General features: G+C 29.5%; 4 protein-coding genes across 10 annotated transcripts in view; 2 read left to right on the top strand and 2 right to left on the bottom strand.

Moving 5' to 3' along the window:
• The window catches only part of LOC119610672 (14-3-3 protein zeta), a 49,964-nt gene extending 45,582 nt beyond the window's left edge, over positions 1 to 4,382 (top strand). For 3 of the 7 annotated variants that reach the window (XM_037965993.1, XM_037965994.1, XM_037965995.1), the window contains exons 5-7: positions 131 to 254; positions 414 to 577; positions 3,557 to 4,207. In XM_037965993.1, coding sequence (XP_037821921.1) covers positions 131 to 254; positions 414 to 577; positions 3,557 to 3,712 — 444 coding nt within the window. In that variant the 3' untranslated portion in view covers positions 3,713 to 4,207. Of the gene's footprint in view, positions 1 to 130; positions 255 to 413; positions 578 to 891; positions 1,056 to 3,556 lie in introns of all 7 variants that reach the window. The other 4 variants (XM_037965990.1, XM_037965992.1, XM_037965996.1 and 1 more) reach the window with 2 other exon arrangements.
• A 12,748-nt stretch (positions 4,383 to 17,130) lies between these two features.
• LOC119610671 (presenilins-associated rhomboid-like protein, mitochondrial) lies at positions 17,131 to 18,872 on the top strand. Its single transcript, XM_037965989.1, has 6 exons — positions 17,131 to 17,307; positions 17,375 to 17,603; positions 17,663 to 17,954; positions 18,026 to 18,246; positions 18,308 to 18,507; positions 18,574 to 18,872. Exons 1-6 carry the CDS (start codon positions 17,261 to 17,263, stop codon positions 18,656 to 18,658), a joined length of 1,074 nt encoding a protein of 357 aa, XP_037821917.1. The 5' UTR covers positions 17,131 to 17,260; the 3' UTR covers positions 18,659 to 18,872.
• Positions 18,800 to 19,508, bottom strand: LOC119610673 (RNA-binding protein 48). The gene is made up of 2 exons (XM_037965998.1): positions 19,321 to 19,508; positions 18,800 to 19,264 (listed from the first exon to the last, which is right to left on the bottom strand). The coding sequence occupies exons 1-2, from the start codon at positions 19,408 to 19,410 to the stop codon at positions 18,857 to 18,859; spliced, it is 498 nt and encodes a 165-aa protein (XP_037821926.1). The 5' UTR covers positions 19,411 to 19,508; the 3' UTR covers positions 18,800 to 18,856.
• A 4,471-nt stretch (positions 19,509 to 23,979) lies between these two features.
• The window catches only part of LOC119610670 (peptide-N(4)-(N-acetyl-beta-glucosaminyl)asparagine amidase), a 3,285-nt gene continuing 961 nt past the window's right edge, over positions 23,980 to 26,303 (bottom strand). Inside the window, exons 3-7 of the mRNA XM_037965988.1 lie at positions 25,634 to 26,149; positions 25,257 to 25,579; positions 25,110 to 25,194; positions 24,949 to 25,045; positions 23,980 to 24,886 (exon numbers count right to left, since the gene is read on the bottom strand). Of these exons, the coding sequence (XP_037821916.1) occupies positions 24,465 to 24,886; positions 24,949 to 25,045; positions 25,110 to 25,194; positions 25,257 to 25,579; positions 25,634 to 26,149 (1,443 nt within the window). The 3' untranslated portion in view covers positions 23,980 to 24,464. The remainder of the gene's footprint in view (positions 24,887 to 24,948; positions 25,046 to 25,109; positions 25,195 to 25,256; positions 25,580 to 25,633; positions 26,150 to 26,303) is intronic.

Raw genomic sequence — 26,303 nt, 5'->3', positions numbered from 1 at the left:
ATTTAGGTTTTCCATCTCTGTTACTTTGTGCGAGTTTTTTTATTCCACTATTTGCAGAAAGAAATCAATATTTAATGCTTAAATACACTTGATTAATTTTATGTTTATATATATTTTTTTCTATTTTCAGGGTCTTCTTGACAAATACCTTATTCCCAAAGCCAGCAATCCAGAAAGTAAGGTTTTCTATCTAAAAATGAAGGGAGATTATTACAGGTATTTAGCTGAGGTAGCCACAGGAGATGCACGCAACAGTAAGTATTTGTTTAAAAGTTTTACTTTAAAGACAATTAATATTAATATGGAATTGAATAAGAACTATATGTTTAAGTCCTTTTTAATAACCTTTAAACAAAAATTTTTTATTAAATCGATAAAATTTTTTCTAAAAATTTAAAAAAAAAAATAAACAGCCGTTGTTGACGACTCCCAAACCGCTTACCAGGATGCATTTGAAATTAGCAAGGGTAAAATGCAACCAACACATCCCATCAGATTGGGTCTTGCACTTAATTTCTCAGTCTTCTACTACGAGATTCTGAACTCTCCAGACAAAGCTTGCCAATTGGCCAAACAGGTTAATATAGCGTTAAAATCCATGCAAAGAGGTTTAAGTGGCCAATAAAAAGAAATATTTCAAAACTTTTATTAAAAAAATATGTGTATATAAAACAAAAACAAAAAGAAAATTTAAACACGCAAATCATCATCTTCGTTAAAGGGGAGGGAGCATTTAGTAGGCGGTTAATATATACTTCTAGGTAGTTAGCTAGGAATTTATGAAATTAGTTTAGGGATAGTTGCAAACATTTGTTTTGTTTGTTTTTTTTTTTTTTTTCATAAATATATATTTTTTGTTTTTTATTTTCTTCTTTTTTTTAACATTTGTAGCCGTGGTTGAGGATTCGAAAAAGGCTTATCAGGAGGCTTTCGATATAGCCAAAAACAAAATGCAGCCTACACATCCCATCAGATTAGGTCTTGCTCTCAACTTTTCCGTCTTCTATTATGAAATTATCAATTCACCAGCGCGGGCTTGTCATTTAGCTAAACAGGTTTCAATACTATTTCTACTACTACTACTATAAACATTGCTTTGATGAATATCTATATATGCACGTCTGATTGTGCCAAAGAGGAACTAATATATGCTTTCTTTAGGCTTGAGAAACTAAACTGTTACCATGCTGACCCATAAAGTCCTTGTCCCTTTTTATTATACATATATAAACAAATCTTTTGTTAATGTTTTTTTATTTTTGCTTTATGTTGTATTGTTATTAACCAATTTTAAGTCCCTATAAGAAACCCATACCCGTTTTCTGGGACTCGTTTTTGTTGTTTGCCCTAAATATGTAACGATCCTCTGATCTCTAACAAAAAGCATGTTCTTTTTTAATATAAATTGTTTAACAAATAATTGTTGTTATTCCCTTTAAGCTATAAGGTCTGGTGTTATAATTTTGTTTTACGTGTTAGTATGCTTTTCGATTTTCATAAGAAGCCTTGTTTTTTTATTACCGACCATGCCCCTTTTTTCCATTTTATAAACTATTTATATTTGGAGAAATGTTAAATGGATTTTTTTTGGAAGAAAATTTTAAAATGATGATGTTAACGTGTTTAATTTTTTTAATATAAAATAAATAGATTTTAATGGTTTCAAAATTATTAGAATTTTTAAAAAATTTGAAAGTCGAAATTGAAAAAAGAAAGGAAGAAATAAAACTCAATTTAAGCGAAAAGTTATATTTTCATGAATGCTCATGATTAAAGTACATTTTTACAGCTTTAAAAACTTTTCGAACATAAGTTCGAATTATCGAACATAAGCCAAAAAAGCCTATTTTCTATAGCAACTTTGCTATATACATTAAATTTCGAGAAAACTGTTTAAAACTCATGCTAATTTTTTAAAATTTATGAAAATTTTCAAATAATTTTCAAAATTTTGAAGTTCGAAAGTGAAAAAAGAAGGAAATTGGCTTAAATTCTAAACTAAAATTATATTTACATGAATCCTCATGATTGAGAGATCATTTTAACAGTTTTAAAAAATTTTCGAACTTAAGTTCGAATTTTCGAAATTAATTTCGAATTTCCGAACATAACCAAAAAAGCTTGTTTTCTATATCAATAGTGCTAAATACTTAAAATTTCATGAAAATTTTATAAAATTCATCGAAAATTTTTAAAATACATCGAAAATTTTTAAAATTCCTTAAAATTTTCAAATTATTTTCAAATTTTTGAAGTTTGGAATGGAAAAAATGTAAGAAATTGTTATAAATTAATACTTAATTTATAATTTTATGAATCCTCCTGATTTACATAACATTTTAAGTTTAAAAAAATTTTTCGAACTTAAGTTCGAATTTTCGAAATTAATTTCGAATTTTCGAACATAAACTAAAATGCTTATTTTCTATATCAATAGTGCTAAATACTTAAAATTTCATGAAAATTTGATAAAATGCAGAAAATTTTTCAAAATTTCTCAAAATTTTCAAATTATTTTCAAAATTTTGAATTTTAGAATGGAAAAAATGTAAGAAATTGTTATAAATTAACACTTAATTTATAATTTAATGAATCCTATTGATTTACATAACATTTTAAGTTAAAAAAAATTTTCGAACTTAACTTCGAATTTTCGAAATTAATTTCGAATTTTCGAACATAACCAAAAAAGCTTATTTTCTATTTCAATAGTGCTAAATACTTAAAATTTCATGAAAATTTTATAAAATTCATCGAAAATTTTTAAAATTCCTTAAAATTTTCAAATTATTTTCAAAATTTTGAAGTTTGGAATGGAAAAAATGTAAGAAATTGTTATAAATTAACACTTAATTTATAATTTAATGAATCCTATTGATTTACATAACATTTTAAGTTAAAAAAAATTTTCGAACTTAAGTTCAAATTTTCGAAATTAATTTCGAATTTTCGAACATAGCCAAAAAAGCTTATTTACTATATCAATAGTGCTAAATACATAAAATTTCATGAAAATTTGATAAAATGCAGGAAATTTTTCAAAATTTCTCAAAATTTTCAAATTATTTTCGAAATTTTAAAGTATGAAAGTGGAAAATAGAAGAAATGAATTTAAAATCAAAACTAAAATTATATTTTTATTAAACCACCATGATTTACAAAGTCATTTTAACAGTTTTTAAACATTTTCGAACTTAAATTCGAATTTTCGAAATTATAATCGAATTTTTTCGTACATAAGCTAAAAAGATGAATTGAATTTAAATAAAATTTTGAAACCTTTAAAAAATAAAAAATAAATGCATTTTTTTTTAATATAAATAAATACAAATACTAATGAATTTCTTAGGTGTAGTTTGCTACAAAAAGATTACATACAAACACACACATACATACGTATGTATGTAATAATATAAACCAACAAAAAAAAAGAGCTTGTTTTGAAATATTTCTTTTATATTTGGCGCATCAAACCTTTGTTTTACTCAAACTTTTTTCTTTTTTTAACAAAACTAATATTTAATTTTTCTTTTTATTTTTTGAAAACAAAATTTAGGCTTTCGATGATGCGATAGCTGAACTCGACACCCTTAATGAGGACTCATACAAGGACTCAACACTCATTATGCAATTGTTGAGAGACAACCTTACCCTCTGGACTTCAGACACCCAAGGTGATGGTGATGAACCACAAGAAGGTGGTGACAACTAACAACCAAACTAAATTGTTTCCTTTTTAATGACTATGAAATATTAAAAACAACAACAACAAGAACATTTAAAAACAAAAACAAAATATTTTTAAACAAAAAAAAAAAAAACAAGAAAATCCAAAAAATTCAGCAGTAAAAACAAAAACATATTTTAATTAAACAAAAGTAAAAACAAAACCTAAATTATAAATAAAAGAAAAGCATAAAGAACTTTTAATAAAACCAACAACAACAACAACAGCTAAGAAACAAAACCAATAGTCTTGGATCTTCTACAACAACAATAATAATAAAATACATGGTCAATATTTATTAACAACAGCAACAGCAGGAATAACTTTTGGAGCTAAGCAAACAGAGAGCAGGTTGTTTCCCCCCTTAAACAAACAAAATAAAAATGTGTTATTTAAAAGGCTTATGGCAGGGGGAGGTGGGGGATGGTAAGAACAAGGCCACAAGGTTTAGTTAAAGAAATTAGAAAAATTTGAAACAAATAGGAAACGCAAAAACAAATCTTTAAAATTCCTAAAATCTATTTATAAAATTTCTAAATTCTTTACTTTTTTTTGTTGGTTTTTTGCTTTTACTAATACAACAACTTCCCCCCGTCAGCCTTTTTAGTTTTGTTAAAATAAATTTTTTCTACCTTTAATAAAATGTATAACAACAACAACAGCTACAACCAATTTTAGCAATAAAAACAAAACAAGTGCAAAAAAAAAAATACAAAAAAACCAAGAAAACAAATCTGAAACAAAATAAACAAATTCACTGTTTTTATGATCTATATATTTATAAAAAAAATATATTTCATTATTGTATATTTTTACCATAAACTTACTTATTTTTCTTTTTTTCTTCTACTTCTTTGTTTGCAACAAAAAAAAAAAACTTTATATATTTAAAAAAAAATATCGAGAAAATTTATAAAATCATTATATATTTTATTTTTCTTTTTCTTTTTTTTGTTAGGCAGAGCATTAATATTATTTATTATTTTTTTTAATAAATAATTTCATTTTTGTTTTTTTATAATAACCAAAAAAACAAAAAAACCCAAAAACCAAAATTGTTTTCTTTTACTTTAGTTTTTTTTTTCTGCATTCCTTTAGTTTGAACATTTTTTTCGCCCATACTTTTTGTATTTGCAAAATTATTAAAAAAAAAAAATAAACTAAAAAATCAACTAAAAAAAATTACATGTTAAATATTTTTTTTATACATAAAATAAATGTATTTTTTTATTAACATATTTACTTCTTTTAACGTTAATTAACAACTTTATAAAGTGTTTATAAATGTATAGTTTTTTTATTTTCCTTTATTGTCTATTTTCTTCTATTTCTTTTTTTCTTTCTTATTTACTGGGTGTAACTCTTTCTTTTGTTGTTGTCTTTGTTATATTTGTAATAACAAGAGAAAAAAAAAAGTATAAAAAAATAAACTCATAAATTCTTTCATTCTCTCATCAAAAAAAAAAAAAAATACAAACACACATCCTATTCTATTAACGTTTATTATGATTATTCAATAATAATGAAACTAAAAAAAAATCCGCTAAATCCTTAAATAAACTATGTTAAAACATAATGAAAAAAAAACTATAAAAAAACAACCTTAAATGTCCTTTTTATTTTCTGTTTCCGATATGTTAGTATAATGTATGAATTAATTAATTTCTTTTAACATTTTGTACAAAATGTTTGTTTGTTTTCCTTTTTCTATGTATGTTTCTGTGTTAAAATTGTAAACACATTTTAAAAGAGATTTTTTTTTACACCCCTTGTTTCATTATAAGCATGTCAAGGATAAATGTTTTCCCTAGTAGTTTTTTTAATAAAAAAAAACTTTAATTTTTTTATAATAAGATGGCTGATGGATTCTTTTAGTTTGTCGGCTATATGTGGGAGGTTTTTCTTCTAGTATTCCCAATATTTGTATAATAAATTTATTGTTAAAATCAAACTTTTCTAGAGGAAATATTCTAAACTGTTTTATATTAAAAAGCAGTATTGAAGATGAACTAGTCAATAAACCAGTCTATAGATTAATCAAAAGACCAGGCAGTAGAGTAGTCAATAGACTAGTTAGTAGAGCAGTCAAGAAACTAGTCAATAGATCAGTCTATGGACTAGTCAACAGATCAGTGTATGGACTAGTCAACAGATCAGTTTATGGATTTGTCAATAGATCAGTATATGGACTTGTCGATAGATTAGTGAGTAGAGCAGTCAACAAACTAGTCAATAGATCAGTCAACAAACTAGTCAATAGATCAGTCTATGGACTAGTCAACAGATCAGTCTATGGATTTGTCAATAGATCAGTCTATGGACTTGTCAATAGATCAGTCTATGGACTTGTCGATAGATCAGTCTATAGACTTGTCAATAGATCAGTCTATGGACTAGTCAGTAGATTAATCTATGGACTAGTCAAAGTATCAGTCTATGGACTAGTCAATAGAACAGTCTATGAACAAGTCTATACATTATTACATAGACCAGTCAACAAACTATTTTATGGACTTGCCAGTAGACCAGTCATTAATCTAGTCAATAGCACTAGTCTGTATATTACCCAATAAAACAGTCCACAAACTAGCAACAGACTAGTTAACAGATCAGACAACATACTAGTCAACAAAAAGGTCAATAGACTAGCCAACAAAAAGGTTAATAGACTAGTCAATGCACCAGTCAATACACCAAGCAATAAACTAGTCAATAGATAACTCTATATATCAGTCGTCAACTAGTCTATTAACTAGTCAGTAGACCAGTTAATAGGCTATTCAATGGAGTAGTTATTAAACTAGTCAATAGAACAGTCAATAAACTAGTAATAAACTAGTTAAAAGATTAGACTAAAAACAGTTAAGTCAACTGATCAGTCTATAGACAGTAGTTTACACAATACTGTAGTCAAAAGTTCAATCTATAAACCTAGAAAATATATTAATTTCTAGTCAGTAGAGTAGCCAGAAGTGTAATCGCTAGAGAGTCAGTTCAGTCTATAAACTAGTCCAAAGAATACATAATAGTCTATTCTATAGACCAGTATAAAGTTAATTTAAAGACTAGTCCATTGACTAATATATAGTCCACAGAATAGTTGGTCAATAGGCTAGTCAATAGACTAGTTAACAGACTAATCAATAGACAAATATATAGTCTATATAATAGGCAATAGACTTCTTGATGAACTATTCAATAGACCAGACAAAAGTTCAGTCAATAGACTAATCCAATAGTCAATAGATAAATTCAATAGACTAGACAGTAGATCACTGAAAAGACTAGTCAATATACCTGCCAACAGACTATTCAGCAGTGTAGTCAAAAATTCTGTCTATAGGCTAGAGCATAGACTAATCTATAGTCAATAGACTAGAGAGACTAGTCAATAGACTAGAGAGACTAGTCAATAGACTAGAGAGACTGGTCAATAGACTAGAGAGACTGGTCAATAGACTAGAGAGACTAATCTATAGTCAATAGACTAGCCAACAGGCTAGTCAAAAGTTCAGTCAATAGACTGATCTGTCTATAACTAGTCCGTGGAATAGATAATAGACTATTCAATAGACCAGTCAAAAGTTCAGTCAATAGACCGGTCAAAAGTACAGCCTATATATAGACTATTCAAAAGACTAATATATAGTCCATAGAATAGTTAATATACTATTAAATAGGCCAGTTAACATTCTAGTCAATAGATTAGTTAATAGAATAGTTAACATTACCAGTCAAAAGACCAATTCATAGTATATATACTAGCTAATAGACTTCTTGATAGACTAGTCAATAGACCAGACAAAAGTTCAGTCAATAGACTAGCCATAGTCAGTAGAGTATTCAAAATACTAGACAATAGACATTTGAGTGTTCTGCTGCTTAAAAGTCAGGTCAATATACCAGCCAAAAGGCTAGTCAAAAGTTCAGTCTATAGGCTAGTAAATAGACTAATCTATAGCCAATAGCCTATACAGTAGAATACTTGATAGACTAGCCAACAGGATAGACATTAGACCAGACAAAATTTTAGTCAATACACTAATCAGTAGAAGTAGAAAAGACTATACAGTAGATTACTCAATAGACTAGTCAAAAGTCTACACAATAGACTAGTCAAAAGTTCTGTCTATAGGCTAGTGAATAGACTAACCTACAGTCCATAGACTAGCGAGTAGATTACTTTTAAAACGAATTCCTAGTACAATAAATTTCGCTAAAAAGTCAACAATGGATGGCTTAAGATCATTTATCTGGAGTGATAGTGACCAAAATATCTGGAAATATACAAATGCCTTTTCTAACTCGATAGATAGAGTTTAACTAGACACTAATCCATATATAAAAATGTTTAACTCTTAAAATTACTCTTTTTGGAAAACAGTTTGTAATATAAAGTTTGAGTATATTTCTTAGTTCATTCGCAATGGATGTAGGAGATTATAATTCCTCTCCGTTGACAGATTCCGTTTCCTCTATATCTTTTCTCTCTCTTTAGCATTCAAAATTTTCATTTAAATTGTGTTTGATATCACGATCACTTTCGATTGTACTATTTTTACCTTATCTCTAAAGTTAAAGGTTTCGTAATACAAATTATGAAACAAATTTTTAAATGTTTACTTTCAAAACGAATTCCAAATTCCAACAATAAAGTTGCTCTTGAAAGTCATCAATAGAAGACTTAAGATCATTTACAATAAGCGATGGTGAAGCTTAAAATATAAACGGCAACTGGAAGCATTCGAATGTCTTTTCCAACTCGATAGTTAGAATAGTTTTAACTTTCAAGTGGAAGTTCAAGAATTTCTAACAACTTAACCTCACAAATATTAAAATTTTCTAGCTTTTCAATTATTTTTACCTGGGAAATATTCTATTACCTGGGAATATGTGAAGTTATGTTTACAAAACTTTTAGCGTTTCATTTACTTCTCCATCAAACAAGAACAAAATAAAACCGACAAATATTGAAAAAAAACCTTGTATAGTTATAAAAAGAACAAAAGAAACCCAAATACAACATACAACTAAAAATGTAAGAAGAACTTTATAGAAATTCTTGATGTATACAATAAATATTGAATGTTTTGTCAAACAAATCCTTTAAATGTCTGTATAATTAAAAACAATCATTAATGTTGGGTGTATAAATAAATAAATAAATGTTTAATATATATGTATATTAAATGAAAACAACCACAGGAAGATGAAAAACATATATATAGAGCTAAAACAAGCTAAAGTACAGGTTTCCAATGATATACAACAGCAAAAATATTTAAAAGAAATTATTTATAAAATAACTCAAAAGGTTATTTTAAAATGGTTTAAACTATCTGGTGATTTTAAACTATTTCTTTTTTTTAAAATAAATGGTAAGTAAATGTTAAATGATACTTTTTCTAATAAAAATAAAATCAATGTATGTATATTTTTATGTTAAATTTTAAACTACTAACTAAATGGAAATGTTGCACAAATATCTTTTTTTTCAGTTTTTTTATTCTTCTTTCTCAATACATAACACAGCCTTCGTTAACTTATTGTCCTATAAGTTTTATTTATTTTTTTAAATTTTGATTTCTATTTTCAAATAAAAATATATTCAAAATCAGCAAAACATGACTTCCCTTAATTAAAATAAATTTGTACACTACATTTTTACACCGCAAAAACAAAAAAACCAAAAAAAAGCCATAAAATCAAAAAAACCAAAAAATGATAAAAATTAAAAAAAAACGCTAATAAATTAATTAAAAAAATAATTATATAAAATATAAATTGCTTGTAAGTCAATATACATTTTTATGTGAGACAGAAAAAAAATCCAAACAACAATACTTTCTTACTTTTCACGCAGAAACTCTAATGTTTTTTACTTAAAAAAAAAATGAGTTAAAAAAATGTATTATGCATAAAAGAATATAATTGTCCATACAACAACAAAAAACACACGATGATAAATAAAACAATTTATAACAATAATACTAAAAAAATAATAATTTATATAAAATAAAATCATATTTTATTATAATATAAAACCAAAACCAAAAAAATGATAAATGTATAAAATAACAAATTCAATTCACTTAATTGTGAATTAAACATAATTTTTTCATGAATTAAAAAAAAAAAACAAAAAAAAAACTAATTGGAGGAGAAGATTGATAAATTATTTAAGTTTATTGAAATTACAGTTTCTTAATTATCAAAAAAAAAAAATAAAAAAAAAACTTAAAAAAACTTAAATATTTACTTGAGTTTTGGTGTGTGAAAGGAAGAAAAGGTAAATATGTGTGATAATTTTTAAGATACAGCGCACAGTGGGGCAGAATGGAAATTTTTTGGAAATAAATCTGGCATTTCTAAACGGCTGATCCGATCGGGATAAAATTTGGCGTGAGCGAAGCCAAGGAGTATTCGAGTTTAAGTTTTGAAGATGAACCCTGCAGATGCCCCAGGGACGGCGCTGTGGCGGCTCAAAGTAGGGTACCTACGACATGTAAAATTTTTAAACTCGTGCCATTTTTTTGTTTTTCACCCAAATACAAAGATTTTTATATTTTGTGAAAGCGCTCGACGAGATCTTGAAAAAACATGCTTGGACATACTACTTATCTCTTATAATATCCGAGTTATAGGCATTTAAAAATTTAGTGATACAAAATTTACCATACCTTGATCCGCCTTTTTTTGAATACCGGGCGTAATTTTGGACCAAATGGACTCAATTTTAGTTAGTTAGACAACAAAATTTCCAATAATATACAAAAAATTTCAGATCAATATCGTTTACAGATCCAAAAATATACGTTTTTTAATTTAAAAATTCAAAAAATTTTAGATTTTTGGCGTTTTTTTGCCAAAAATGTGTCTTAACTCTTTTATTAATAAAATAAAATTTTTATTAAGAACATATAACAATTTTATAGTTTTCTAAAAGGTATCTTTACGCAGAACGCTTTGGCGTAAAATACTTGTCCTATTTTTTGAAAATGTTGCCACTGCGTCCTTCCGAATATGACCTATTTTTTGTCAAAACTTCAACTTTGGGCGACATGTTCTAAAATCCCAAAGCTGGGATCAGAAAACTGAAAGCAGTTTTGGAAACCTCAATATGTTTTCTATTTACTCCAAAAGTATTTTCCCAGCCCTGAAAGAAATGTGGACCCTATGGGCAAAAAAGTAAAAAATCCCATTTTTGGGATTTTCATTCCTATTTTTGGGAATTGCGGGATGCCCTTTGACCTTTTCAATTTTTTTTTGCATATTCTTATTTGAAATGACAAATTTAACAAGCGTTGAAAATTTCATTGAGTTTTGTTCATAAATAAAGATTTTGTCATATATTACATATTTGTTTAATTTCTAAAACTATGATTTATATCAAAATTTTAATAGGATCGCAGATAGCTACAACAATTTAGTCAATTACATTCAAAAATATGTTCATTTAAACCTGTGTCCTTTAATTTCATCTTTTTCATATTTTAGTATTAAGTATGACAGCACATATTTAAATCTTATATTTACCTATTTTCTATTTGTTTGCTTATCCTTATAATTGAAAGGTCCTATTATGCTTGAATTTTCAAAAATTTATAACCATTTTTTACCTAAATTTTTTCGACAGATCATTTCGTTCTGTTTCGTTTATGATCATGTAGGTAAAAATATACAGGTAATGATAATTTCGATTCATTCACTAATAAGAAATATCAATGACTGAATTACAGGTTATAGTAATATAGTCCTAAATGTTAATAGGTAGACAATTCGTAATTTTTTACTTTGGAATACCTGTATCGGAAATGACAAGAATTGGTATATAAGTAAACTTCTCAGATTTTAAGTACCATATTTAATAAATCTACAATGAAGATTACATTAAAGTACGAAGAGTTGTGTTCCGTTTTATGGAGTATATCTTCAAAAGGGCCAGAAAGAATTGAAGACATTTCAAATTATATAAAAACTACATATAGTAGAAAAGTAGACAAAACAGGCATATCAAAAATTGAAAACTTTTTAAAACTTTTTGATGTAAAAAGTAAGTCTGTGGATGGAAATCAAAAGAAATTTCGATTAAAATTTTGTAGTTGGATGGAAACTACTACGGAAATCTCAACTTACAACACCTCAACAGGAGCGCCTTGCAAGTCATACGAAGACTTATGTTCAAGGTAAAAAAAAAGAGGGTCACACAAAAACTTTTTTCAATCTCAAATGAGGAAATTGCTGATACATTTAACGAAATGCTGAAAAAGGAAAACCAACATATGGATGTCGTACATATTGCAACTATTCTTCCTAATGCATCACCAAAACGACTTAAGCGAATTGTGGAAAGTATACCAACTCCAACATCATAATCAAATTTTACTGAAGAGGAAGCAATAGCGCTTATGTTGGAACTGGGTCTCAGTCGAAATAAGTACCAAATATTAAGAAAAGCTCTGCATGAAAAAGGACACAATATATTACCATCATACAAGGCGATCCAGGAAAAAAAAACAAACTATCCTACTAAATCAACAAAAAATAATGAAGAATTGAAAGAACTGAGAGCTGCGGAAAAAAGCATAATCCAAGAAGAATTTAAAGTTCAGATGGGATTAAACATCGACAAACCACTTTCAAGTTGCGGTAGTACAAATGACGGTAATACGTCGAGAAGGTTTTTTCGTGATTTTGAAATTACTTCAAAAATAACTGGAATCGACAAGGAGTTGCTTCGAAGAGTTAAAACTATTTTAATGGCACTGAATAGTAAACATAAAATTAATGAAAATCGATTTGGGGAATACACATCTGAAATTTCTAAATTACTTGTATCTCTGTATCCATGGAGGGAACTAACACCAACAGTACACAAAGTATTGTGTCATGGTCAAATAATAATTGAATCGAATATTCTTCCACTTGGAGAGTTAACAGAAGAAGCCCAGGAAGCGAGGAATCGAGATTTTAAGCATGTTCAACTATTCAGCTCAAGAAAATGCTCCAGGCAATCACAGAATGAAGATATTTTTAATAGTTTACTTCTATCTTCTGATCCTGTTCTTTCAACTATGCGAAAAAGATGGATTTGTTATGAAACTCTATCATCTCAAAACAAGGAAGATTTAAAGGACTTATATTACCTTCTGGATATGTATACCGATATGACAGATTATTTTATAGAAAATAAGTAGTGTTAGGAATTAACTATATAAGTAGGTTGTAAGAATTAATTGTATTATGTTTAAGATAAACAGTTCAAATAAAAAAAGCTATTATACTAACTGATGATATTGTATTAAATTGTGTTTTATATTTCGGTGGGCGGGAAAGGTAATTTGTGTGGGGTGATTTAGGTGTTGTTGTGCGAGGCTCATAATAAAATTATAATTTTTTTATTTTATATACAATATTATAATAAAATAATTAACTAAATAATTTTTAAAAATTGTCCAAATATTTTATTCAACACCAAATGTATGTTCTGTCATACTTAATACTAAAATATGAAAAAGATGAAATTAAAGGACACAGGTTTAAATGAACATATTTTTGAATGTAATTGAGATATTGGCTTGAAATTTTTTGTAAAGGGTCGAGAATTTCCATATCTAACTAAAAAATGATATTAAGGGATAAATATGGACTAAATAGTTGTAGCTATCTGCGATCCTATTAAAATTTTGATATAAATCATAGTTTTAGAAATTAAACAAATATGTAATATATGACAAAATCTTTATTTATGAACAAAACTCAATGAAATTTTCAACGCTTGTTAAATTTGTCATTTCAAATAAGAATATGCAAAAAAAAAATTGAAAAGGTCAAAGGGCATCCCGCAATTCCCAAAAATAGGAATGAAAATCCCAAAAATGGGATTTTTTACTTTTTTGCCCATAGGGTCCACATTTCTTTCAGGGCTGGGAAAATACTTTTGGAGTAAATAGAAAACATATTGAGGTTTCCAAAACTGCTTTCAGTTTTCTGATCCCAGCTTTGGGATTTTAGAACATGTCGCCCAAAGTTGAAGTTTTGATAAAAAATAGGTCATATTCGGAAGGACGCAGTGGCAACATTTTCAAAAAATAGGACAAGTTTTTTACGCCAAAGCGTTCTGCGTAAAGATACCTTTTAGAAAACTATAAAATTGTTATATGTTCTTAATAAAAATTTTATTTTATTAATAAAAGAGTTAAGACACATTTTTGGCAAAAAAATGGCAAAAATCTAAAATTTTTTGAATTTTTAAATTAAAAAACGTATATCTTTGGATCTGTAAACAATATTGATCTGAAATTTTTTGTATATTATTGGAAATTTTGTTGTCTAACTAACATTGAGTCCATTTGGTCCAAAATTACGCCCGGTATTCAAAAAAAGGCGGACCAAGGTATGGTAAATTTTGTATCACTAAATTTTTATATGCCTATAACTCGGATATTATAAGAGATAAGTAGTATGTCCAAGCATGTTTTTTCAAGATCTCGTCGAGCGCTTTCACAAAATATAAAAAAAATGTATTTGGGTGAAAAACAAAAAAATGGCACGAGTTTAAAAATTTTACATGTCGTAGGTACCCTACTTTAAGCCGCCACAGCGCCGTCCCTGGGGCATCTGCAGGGTTCATCTTCAAAACTTAAACTCGAATACTCCTTGGCTACGCTCACACCAAATTTTATCCCGATCGGATCAGCCGTTTAGAAATGCCAGATTTATTTCCAAAAAATTTCCATTCTGCCCCACTGTGCAGCGCTTCACTTTCAAGTAATTTTCAGAAAGGGATTTTGTATGATTGCTAGGGTCTAATGAGGCTGGATCATTAGTAAAATCGGCAGTATCACTTAAACTAAACCAAGATTTGCGGATTTTTGTATAGATTCTACAACACTTAACAAATTTCATCATATTATCTTGAAAATTGCAATCTGTAGCGTGCGGAGGATGTAGGACCAATATTTTTGGGTGTTACAAACATCAGCATAAACGCATAATACCCTCTCCACTATAGTGGTGTAAGTTATAAATAGAACTTTTAAGGTTAGAAAGTACTAAACTAATTTTCCGATAAACTAGGTTATATACATACTGGACCACAGATTTGACTATAGACTAGACTATAAGCTAGACTAAAGACTACATTATAGACCAGATTATAGACTAGATTATAGACTAGACTATAGACTAGACTATAGTATAGACCAGACTATAAGCTAGACTAAAGACTACATTATAGACTAGACTAAAGACTAGACTATAGACTAGACTAAAGACTATACTATAGACTAGACTATAGACTAGACTATAGACTAGACTTTAGACTATACTATAGACTAGACTATAGACTAGACTATAGACTAGACTATAGACTAGACTAGACTACAGACTAGACTATAGACTAGACTACAGACTAGACTATAGACTAGACTACAGACTAAGCTATAAACTAGACTACAGACCAGACTACAGACTAGACTATAGACTAGACTACAGACTAAACTATAGACTTGACTACAGACTAGACTACAGACTAGACTATAGACTAGACTATAGACTAGACTATAGACTAGACTATAGACTAGACTATAGACTAGACTATAGACTAGACTATAGACTAGACTATAGACTAGACTATAGACTAGACTATAGACTAGACTATAGACTAGACTATAGACTAGACTATAGACTAGACTATAGACTAGACTATAGACTAGACTATAGACTAGACTATAGACTAGACTAGAAACCAGACTATAGACTAGACTAGAGACCAGACTATGGACTAGACTAGAGACCAGACCATAGACTAGACTATAGACCAGACCATAGACTAGACTATAGACCAGACTATAGCCTAGACTATAGACCAGACTATAGACCAGACTATAGGCTAGACCAAGACTAAATTATAGCCTAGACTATAGAGTAGACATTGAGTAGACTATAGACTAGACTATAGATTAGACTATAGACTACACTAAAGACTAGACTATAGACTAGACTATAGACTACACTAAAGACTAGACTATAGACCAGACTATAGACTAGACTATAGACTAGACTATAGACCAGACTATAGACTAGACTATAGACTAGACTACAGACTAGACTATAGACCAGACTATAGACTAGACTATAGATCAGACTATAGACTAGACTATAGACCAGACTATAGACTAGACTATAGGCTAAATTATAGCCTAGACTATAGAGTAGACTATATAGACCAGACTATAGACTAGAATATAGAACAGACTATAGACTAGACTATAGACTAAATTATAGCCTAGACTATAGAGTAGACTACTGAGTAGACTACAGACTAGACTATAAACTAGACTATAGACTAGACTATAGACTAGACTATAGACCAGACTATAGACTAGTCTATAGACTAGACTATAGACCACACTATAGACTAGACTTTAGACTAGACTATAGACTAGACTATAGACTAGACTATAGACTAGACTATAGACTAGACTATAGACTAGACTATAGACTAGACTATAGACTAGACTACAGTTTAGATTATAGACTAGATTATAGACTAGACTATAGACTAGACTATATATTAGACTATAGAGTAGACTATAGACTAGACTATAGACTAGACTATGGATTAGGCTATAGACTATACTATAGACTAAACTTTAGACTAGACTATAGACTAGACTATAGACTATGCTATAGTCTAGATTATAGACTAGATTATAGACTAGACTATAGACTAGACTATATATTAGACTATAGAGTAGACTATTGAGTAGACTATAGACTAGACTATAGACTAGACTATAGACTAGACTATAGACTAGACTATAGACCAGACTATAGACTATAGTAGACTATAGAGTAGACTATAGAGTAGACTATAGAGTAGACTCTAGAGTAGACTATAGACTAGACTATAGACTAGACTATAGGCTAGACTACAGACTAGACTATAGACTAGACTATAGATTAGGCTATAGACTATACTATAGACTAGACTTTAGACTAGACTATAGACTAGACTAGACTATAGTCTAGATTATAGACTAGATTATAGACTAGACTATATATTAGACTATAGAGTAGACTATTGAGTAGACTATAGACTAGACTATAGACCAGACTATAGATTAGACTATAGACTAGACTATATTCTAGACTAAACTATTTACTAGACTATATACTAGACTATAGACTAGACTATATACTAGACTATAGATTACTACTTTATTTAAATATCGACTATTTTGGTCAAAGATATAAATTTGCTATAATTTCTTAAAAAAAAAACAGGATAAATTTAAAATAGGCTTTGAAGGTTAAAGTTTCTAAAAAAATATTTTTTTAATTTAGCGTGTTTTTACAATTTATATTTAGACGTGTCACCCTGTTACCAGGAAGATGATAACACGCATATTCAAATCAGCTGTTCGTTAAATCAACTTGTCAAAAAATTAAAAAAATAGTGAGTGTATTTCTAGTTCAAAGAATTTAGGAAATTTTACGGATTATTTGTATATAAATTAAGTTGGAATTATGTTGTTACGCCTGGGGCTAAGAGGCACTTGGCACAAGCAGATTAGGTAAGTTTGTTTAATCGATAAACCAAATATGAAATGTAAAAGTAAATAAAAACTTGCTTATACTTAGGGACTCTACACTACAACTGGGTCAGACAACAAATCGTACATTATTGCATCATGTTGGCTTAAACTCAACAAATACACAAACCTCTCTAAGTCATCGTTTGGTACTGCGTTCCATACGTAGCTCAGCACGTTCTAAAAATTCATCACGTCCTGCCCTTCAGCCATTCGAACCGCCTAGTGGTTCGGTGCCTTCTGGTAATGTTTTTAAGGCTTTAGTTTTCACCGGAGCGGTATGTTTGATAAAAATTAAGCGTTTTGTTTACAGTAATAGTTAACTTTTTGCTTTTAGTTTAGTTTGGGCTCATTTTTGGGAGCTACGGTGTTGGAATATGAAAATACCCGTAACATGATGTTGGAAAAGGCAAGACAAGCTAAATTGGGTTGGCTGAGGAAAAAATCAAGTCAAGAGGATTCTTGGGAAAATATTAAACGTGACATACGTCGCCTATGGGATCAGTTGGCGCCCGGAGAAAAGGTTTTTGTACCTATCTGTGCATTCAATGTTTTAGTATTTGGTCTGTGGAGAGTACCATCTTTAAGAGGCGCTATGATGAAATATTTTTGCTCAAATCCTGCAGCACGTGAGTGTTTTATATATTTTTTAGGATTTATGTATTTGTTTATGTAATATTTTTGTTTGTTTTGTTTTTAGGTACTGTTTGTTGGCCCATGTTTTTGTCTACATTTAGTCATTATTCTGCGTTCCATTTATTTGCAAACATGTATGTTTTGCATAGTTTCTCTAATGCTGCCATACTTTCCTTGGGAAAGGAGCAATTTTTGGCTGTGTATTTAAGTGCTGGGGTGATAGCAAGTTTGAGTAGTGTTCTATATAAGGCACTTACTTTACAAGCTGGACTTTCTTTAGGAGCGGTAAGAAATTCGACTAGGTATAATTTCTATTTTTTTTAATTTTAATTTATATATATTACAGTCTGGCGCTATAATGGCAGTTTTAGCTTATGTTTGTGCCCAATATCCTGATACACAATTAAGTATATTATTTTTACCTATGGTAACATTTTCGGCCGGCTCTGCTATTAAGGTGATTATGGGTATCGATTTAGCAGGTTGTATAATGGGTTGGAAATTCTTCGATCATGCTGCCCATTTGGGAGGTGCCATATTTGGACTGTATGTTTCTATTTCAAATATATATGTATATAAATATTTATATTTAAACTTTTAATATCTTTACAGATTTTGGGCTTTCTATGGTATGGATTTGTGGCAAAAACGTGTCCCATTCCTAACAATGTATCATGACTGGCGTAAGACTAAATAGTTTTAAATTATGTATTAATAATACGTTAATTTTATGCTACAAACAAATTTGTTGTATGTAATAATGACAAATTCTATTTACCTACACATAATGATCTAATAGTACATTGTTATTTATAGTGTTTTAACGAAACAATATATATTTTCATTTGTTTTTCTACACAACAAAAAAAAAAATCAAAAAATAAAAATGCTTTCTTTATTGTACATCATCAGTTTTCTTCAGTCTTTTTTCATTATTATTATCCAAGTTTATTCTTTTTAAAGAACGTTCAATTTCCAATTTTCTTTTCTGTAATTTATCCTTAAACTCCTCTTTGGTTTCATATTCCGGAGCATAGGATATATGCAAAATACCACCATAAAATTCTTTAGCATCCATAAAACGTTTACATTTACGCGCCTCATGGATTTTGTAAAATTTTGCCAAATACACTTCGGTAAATTGTTCTAATTCCAATTGACGATCTAACATTTCTGTGGTAACATTGCGTACATAATATAACTTACCAAATCTCTGAAGACGCTGTTTTAATTCTTGCAATAGATTGATTTTTGGCACACCAAATATAAGCAAATTCTGTGATTCATTAGCCACTGTATAGACCTTAAATAAGGGAATTGTTTTAACTTTTCATCAAGTTCAAATCGGATTAATTTTACCTTTACTGCTTTTAACTGTCGTCCTTGCCGGTATTTAAGGCGTGTGGTACAATAATCGTATTGTTTGTGATGTTCTGCATTACAGTCCATTGTTTTTTATAAATAAGTTCAATTAATTACATTGTTTAAATAATAAAACAAATATTTGCCACAAATAACTATAAACACTATAATCAGAGCCCTGCGCCGACAAATATTAACGGCGTCGGCGACTGACACTAAATATGTCGGCGGCGGCTTAAAATCGACTGTAATCCGGCTAAGTTTTCAACTACGTTTAGTTTTTATTTTTTCAACGATTTTAAATAAAAACGGAATCCGAGAGATCAGAAAGTAGGATTTTGGAAGCAAATATAGCAAACTCAAAAGTTGCATGAGAAATTATGCAGGGATGAATAAAAAATTCTTAAAAATTAAAAACAAATCCTTTCTCCAAGTTTTACTAGGATCTGCCGATATTTAACCCTATCTTCCATATAAAACATCTTGCAGAAAATCAGTTTCTAAAAAATTTTGCATTAAGAAAATGATCAATAACGTAAAAACAAAGATATTTTATTTGTTTATTTACTAGCTATACCCAGTGTGCTGTGCTACCCTAAAAGCAATATAAATAAGAAACCTACTTAACAATTTTGATGATTCTAACTACAATGGTTTTCCAGATATACAATTTGTTACATATGAGATATTCCACGCAAATTATTGCAATTTCGCCAATTATTCCGAACGTTAATTAAGATTTTAATTTAATCTATGAAAAATTTGAATAATCTAATAGTTTCCAGATATACAAAATTGTGTATTTAATTCATATGGGAAATGCCAAGCCCCCCATTGAAAGTCCGCCCGTTATTCTCTAAATGTTCTTCAGCAAAATTTGAAGATTCTAGCTCTAATAGTTTCTCAGATATACGAATTTTTCTATTTAATTCATATGGGAGCTCCAAGCCCCCCAGATGAAAGTCCACCCTATTTTCTCCAAAATGTTCAGATGAATATTAAAGTTGTTCGTGCAAAATTTGAAGAATTTAGTTATATTAGTTTCCCAGATAAACGAATTTTTGTATTTAATTCATATGGGAGGTTCCGCTCCCCTCATTGGTAGTCCCCCAGTTTATTACCCAAAATGTTTACATGGATGTTAAAGTTCTCCCAGAACAACATCATTTAAAGGGATCACAAAGAGATTGAAAAATATTCCAAAAGTTTCACTTTGAAAACATTATTAGAATGTATGAAAACTCGCAACTCTAAAGGAAGTCTATTGCTATTTTAGTGGTATTTTATGATTAAAATAAGTAAGGCAAATCATATGTCGTAAAAAAGCAAATTTCGGAAGTGGTCCGATCATTAGATTAATAAGAACGTCACAGTGTTTTTCGGATTAGGGACTTAAATGTGGATTTGGATCAATAATATATATAATTTAAAGTATTTTTTTTAATTCTACTATAATTCTATCATAATGATAACTTTTGGAATGATGTATTAGCTATAAACTGATTTTCTGTAAGAGGGTTATATTGGCGGACCGATCCTCATAATTTTATTTTTCTTAAATGTGGGTTTCGGTTCCTAAAAATGTTTATTTCGTCGACATCGACATTTGAAAGCCATTTATGTGCGTTTAAGTCATTTTCTGAAGATTTCATTACATATTTTCGTTCCAACAAAAATTGTTTTATTATGGTATTATTAAGTACGTAGAAAACGTTAAAATCAATTATTGAAGGGGGCAGGGTCTATAGAGATTTCGATTGATATGGAGCCCTTTTTGCAAAATGGACGTAAGCGAGATAAATTTTCGTTCAATTAGGATACTGCGTGTTTAATTTTATGTTTATATATTCAATATTTTAGAAAATTCAAAAGGTACCAGTTAAAAAACGAAAAATTACCAGCAATACTCCAGTTTAAATTTTCATTCACTCAAGTCCCTGATTGCTTAGTTTTATGTTTTTAGGTTCATTATAAAAGAAAATCCAAATAGTACAAGTTGAAGAACGAAAAAGTCCCGTTTTATATGTTCTCACTTACTCCATGTTCAATATTATAGAAAATTCAAAAAATACCTTTTGAAGAACGAAAAAGTACCAAAAAGTTCCCTTTTATATGTTATTACTTAATCCGGGCTGTACATTCTTAAATTCATGTTTCTAGGTTCAATATTATAAAAAATTCAAAAAGTACCAGTCGAAGAACGAAAAATAGAAAACTCAAAAAGTACCTTTTGAAGAACGAAAAAGTACCAAAAAGTCCACTTTTATAGATTCTCAAGTGCTTAATTACATGTTTCTAAGTTCTAAGTCAAAAAAGTACCAGTTGCAACATCGTATTGGGAGCCCGTTATTATGTATTCATATGTATAAGTTAATAAACCAAAAACAATGTTTTATAAAAAAGTACCAAAAATAGGTACAATCTTAACCCCTTTAACGTCCGAATATCCAAAAAGTACTAAATTCATATTTTTATTTGTTCGTCAAGTTATGAAGGATTCAAAAATATTTTTTGAATGTTCTCTGGTTTAAAAGATACATGGGGTGCAAAAGAAGTACCAAATTACAATTTCTACCCGTTTATTCCCCAAAAGGGGCCGAATTTGAAAAAAGTACCAGACACCTGTCCGCTTATTTTTTAAATGAATGACGATAATAAGCTTTAAACTGTTTTTGTATCTTTTATAGTTTAGGAGATATGAGGTTACCGAATTTACCAGTTTTTACCATTTTTAACCCCCTAATCATTCGAATTTCCAAAAATCCCGTCTAAGTGGATCTATTTGGTGGGAGACCAACCTCTTGTCTAAATTTCAGCTCTTTAGCTAAAACCGTTTAGGCTCTACGATAATGAATCAGTCAGTCAGTCAGTAACGTTAGAATTTTATATATGTAATTATGTATATAGATTTCGTGCATTGAATTATACTGTAAAAACATTGTAATGTTCGACTTGAATTCAAGTTTCGTTTCACTGGAGAATGCTATTGAATTAAAGTGTATTTCAACACTTGAAATTTGAATGTTTGACTGGAATTAAACTTGTTTTAAACTTTAATTCCAGCAAGAATGCTTATTTGGTATAGTGTGACAACTATAAGGGACCTAAAGTCGACATTAAGCCCACAATGGTTAGTACCAATATTTTGCCCAAACAACATCTACATACCTAGCCAGGTTATATCCTCTAGGTCCGTGAAGACATTCTCTACAAAGCTATAAATTTGTATAAAAGGCGGCTTAACAATTGTTTCTTGTAAATATTCGGCCAGCATAGTGTTTGGAGACAACAAGAGCTTCACTGAAAGGCACACCTGACAAACATCGCGCTCTATTATGGGTGTATGGTAGTGATTCTGCTAAGATCAATGGTATAATAATAAGTATGTATCTCAAAGATACCCCCTGAATACGGCAATCAGCTTCCTTCAATTGCCTGTAGGTGATAATATACCATGTCACCACTAGCCGACCGACCACCACCCGCCTAGGCTACTAGAGAGGTATACAATTGCCACTTTCTTGTGGGCATTTTTCCAGGAGACCATCATGATGCCTCCTCTTTCTTATAGACAAATAAATAATTAATTAACACCATTACTTACATTTTTTAATCTTCTAGATCTCACAAATATGCCAAATATAGATTTCGATAAACACTTTTGGGTATTAAACGAAAACAAATCCCGCCTTAAAAAAATTTCATCATAATTATTAACAATTTAAATAAATTCAACCCAACACTTGCTGTTTCTTTGTACAATGACCCTCGGTATAGTAGTATAGCATACAATCTTATTAATTTAAATTTTTAGTAAAAAATTATTTTTTTTATTTAAAGAATATCATTTCTGTCATTTTAGATTTTCGCACACACACAACAGATTTTTTTTTGGCAAATAAAAAATGCAGAAAACAGTTTGGCGCGAAAAATTCTAGCAGAATTTCTTTTCGCAGTCGGCAGAATTGACGTCAACTGCACTTCCCATTTGAAATACACATGTTCGATACCCTAGCCCTTTACGGTATGACATACCAGCAATGTAAAAAGGTGTAGCTCCGTTGACGTCAACGAAGCTGGTTTGAAGTCAAAGCAGCGACTCGAATTAGGCGCGAAAACACGAAAATATCTGAGGCGAAGCATATACATCGAACGTTGAGCAAAGTTCTACACCGGCCAAATTTCAATGAGCGGCTTATTATTAGATAAAAGAAAACTTGCTTAAATGAAAACAAATTAATTTTATATTGTAAAATTCCACAAATTTAGCGAAAGTATTCTGTAAATTGTACAAAATATGGCGAAATTTTCAAGCAGTATTAAGCTGAAAAATTTTCGGCGGCGGCGGCTTTGACATTTTGTTCGGCGGCTAGGCTTAGTCGGCTTAAGCCGAATCGGCGCAAGTCTCTGACTGTAATTGCGCAAAAAAATAAACAAATTACATATGGCCGCTTTAGCGATGCCAGATCACTTATGATTTTAATTTTACAACCATTAGCTTTTATATATAACAACATTTGTTGCTTGACAGTGGCAACTACAGAGAAATATACTTAGTGTTGGTAAGGCAGTGCTTTTAGTAAATTCGTTACTTTTTTAAAAGTTGCTGTTTTTTCTAGTTTTCTTAACTTTATATATATGTTTTATTTTTATAATACATATGAATACATTTGTTTTTTATTTTGGGAAAATATAAATTACATAATTTAAATTTGTATCTTAAAAATAACGAAATGGAATAGGTATGTATGTATAATTGTTAATATTACACATTTGCAATAATATAGTCATAACACAAATTTTATAAATATTAAATTAAATTTGCTATTTTTTTAATTTCAAATTGTTTTAAACCAGCAAAATAGTTTGAGCCAAAGAATAAATGTTTGAGCTATGACAATGTTATTGCAAATGAGCGATATGTAGATTAGTGTTTCGTTAATATATGGTTTTAGTAATACATATTGCACTAGAATTTTTCAAATTATTAGTCATGCAAATTTTTTGCACGAATATAATAGAAAGTGGAGTTTTAATGGAAAGAATTTGCAATTTCGGGGGGAAAAAATTGAAATATTTTTAACAACTTTAACTTCTGCCAGTTAATACCTTTATTTTCTTATAATTCTCTGCCCACAACTTTACTCCAATTCAATTTGTAAATCAAAAGGATATTCATTGGAACTTAATGATTGACGAAATAGCTGTGTATGCTGCCAGGCAACATCACCTTTACCTCCGGATAATTTAGCACATATTTCAAATTCTTGACAATTTTCTAAAGTATTTACAATTTCATTATTCTTACAATCCCTTAATAGCACTTCAATTTGACCCTCGCCAAATGTTTTCTTTTCTAAATTCAATTTAAAACTTTTAACTTTAAGATTACCTTGGGAAAAATTAAATTTCCAAACGATTTCAGCAAAATCACTATCCTCTTGTCTTGCCAAATAAACCATTTTCCAGTCTCGTTCAACTTTGCGTAAGATATTTTCCGAAGAATACTGACAACTTTGCCAGGTTTTGTGAGAGGAGATGGGAGTGCTTGAACCTGAAGAATCTAAGAATGGCGATAAAAAATAAATCATAATAAAATACCTTTAAGTTTCGTTATACACTAACCTTTTAAATAACGTTCATAGGTATCGCTAGAGCAGGAGTAGCGCAGGTTAAATTGTTTTTTAGCAATTTCCTCATCGTTTAAGGTAAAAACATGTATCTGTATTATAAAGCAGAAAAATATTATAACAAATAAATAAGCAATTAAATAAAAAGAAACTAACATTACTAAAACTATGTTCACCACGCGATTGGCGCCATGTTAAACTGCCAGAACTGCGTCCTTTTAATTCATTTTCGGTAGGGGGCCTTAAAAATTAAAAGGAAACGTTTATTAAGCTATAAATGTATACAAAATTTCTTGAACTCACCTTTCCACTGTAAGTTCAATTAATTCCAACATACAACGTTGACTCAAAATCTTTTTGCGCTCTTCACTTAGATGCATTTGTCTTTTTTTACGTATCGCAATAATCGCTTCAATTAATTCATTTTCCGTACAGAAACGTCTTTTTAATAGCGTCTCCTTATGATTGTTGCAATAGCGCCAAGTAACATCTTGTATATCATCACAGGAATAGGCAAATACATAATCGATATTACGTTTCCAGCCATGTTGATACATTAAGGGTGAATCCACAACATTATCGGAAGGATCTATATGCAGCCAACGTAATTGTGATTCGGAATATACCTAAAAGTAAAGATATAGAACAAAATTTTCAACTAAAACATTTGTTATATTTACCTCTGTCCAGACATGATCAAATAAGGAGTGTACAATGCGTGCCTCAAAATCCAAGCAGCGACATAGGAACGTAAAACAATTCGCATATTCTCCACAACGACCTTTGCGTGACACTAACAACTGGGCTATATCATTATAACGATAAAACTTTGTCTCCTGGCCGCAACACATGCCAACTTCCACCCGACATTCTCCCTCAGTTTGTGTACGTTTCAATTTGCTTTCCTCACTGCCACAAACTTTACACGGTATATTATTAATCCATTCGAAAAATTCTGTATTAAACCAATTAACCAATTCCACCAATATCAAATCACGTATACAGAATTCCTTAACGTTAGCTGCTGCTGCCTGTTGCTGTGCTTCCTGCATGGCCATTAGTTTTTCGCTAGCTTTTAGTGTTAAATCATCGATGGGTATTAGAGAACGTCCAGCTGCTAAGAGTTTTTCATCCTCATACTGCATAACGGCATCAGAGTATAACTCTAAAGATTGTAGAAAACTATTTGTTGAACGCTAAAATGAGATTTTTCATTAGAAATTCACAAAAGGAAGAATTGAAATTGAGATTTTTCATTTCGAATTCGAAAAAAAACCACTTTGGGTTTGTACTAGATGATTTCATAAGTATTAACGGGGAGAGTAAAAGATCCTCCCCTCTATTCTACTT

Source organism: Lucilia sericata, unplaced genomic scaffold (genome assembly GCF_015586225.1).
Source record: "Lucilia sericata isolate MDLA Ls3-8-SP2 unplaced genomic scaffold, ASM1558622v1 Contig001261F_arrow, whole genome shotgun sequence".
NCBI classification, from domain to species: domain Eukaryota; kingdom Metazoa; phylum Arthropoda; class Insecta; order Diptera; family Calliphoridae; genus Lucilia; species Lucilia sericata.
The sequence above is the reverse complement of the archived record's forward strand: the minus strand, read 5'-3'. Positions and strand labels throughout refer to the sequence as shown.

What these genes read in the sequence shown, in the direction of transcription:
- LOC119610671 (XM_037965989.1), top strand. Translation starts at nt 17,261, where the DNA reads ATGTTGTTACGCCTGGGGCTAAGAGGCACTTGGCACAAGCAGATTAG. An exon ending in CTGGACTTTCTTTAGGAGCG is followed by an intron (nt 18,247 to 18,307) that starts GTAAGAAATTCG and finishes TATATATTACAG; the next exon opens with TCTGGCGCTATAATGGCAGT. An exon ending in GGAGGTGCCATATTTGGACT is followed by an intron (nt 18,508 to 18,573) that starts GTATGTTTCTAT and finishes ATATCTTTACAG; the next exon opens with ATTTTGGGCTTTCTATGGTA.
- LOC119610673 (XM_037965998.1), bottom strand. Translation starts at nt 19,410, where the DNA reads ATGGACTGTAATGCAGAACATCACAAACAATACGATTATTGTACCACA. An exon ending in GACAGTTAAAAGCAGTAAAG is followed by an intron (nt 19,265 to 19,320) that starts GTAAAATTAATC and finishes CCCTTATTTAAG; the next exon opens with GTCTATACAGTGGCTAATGA.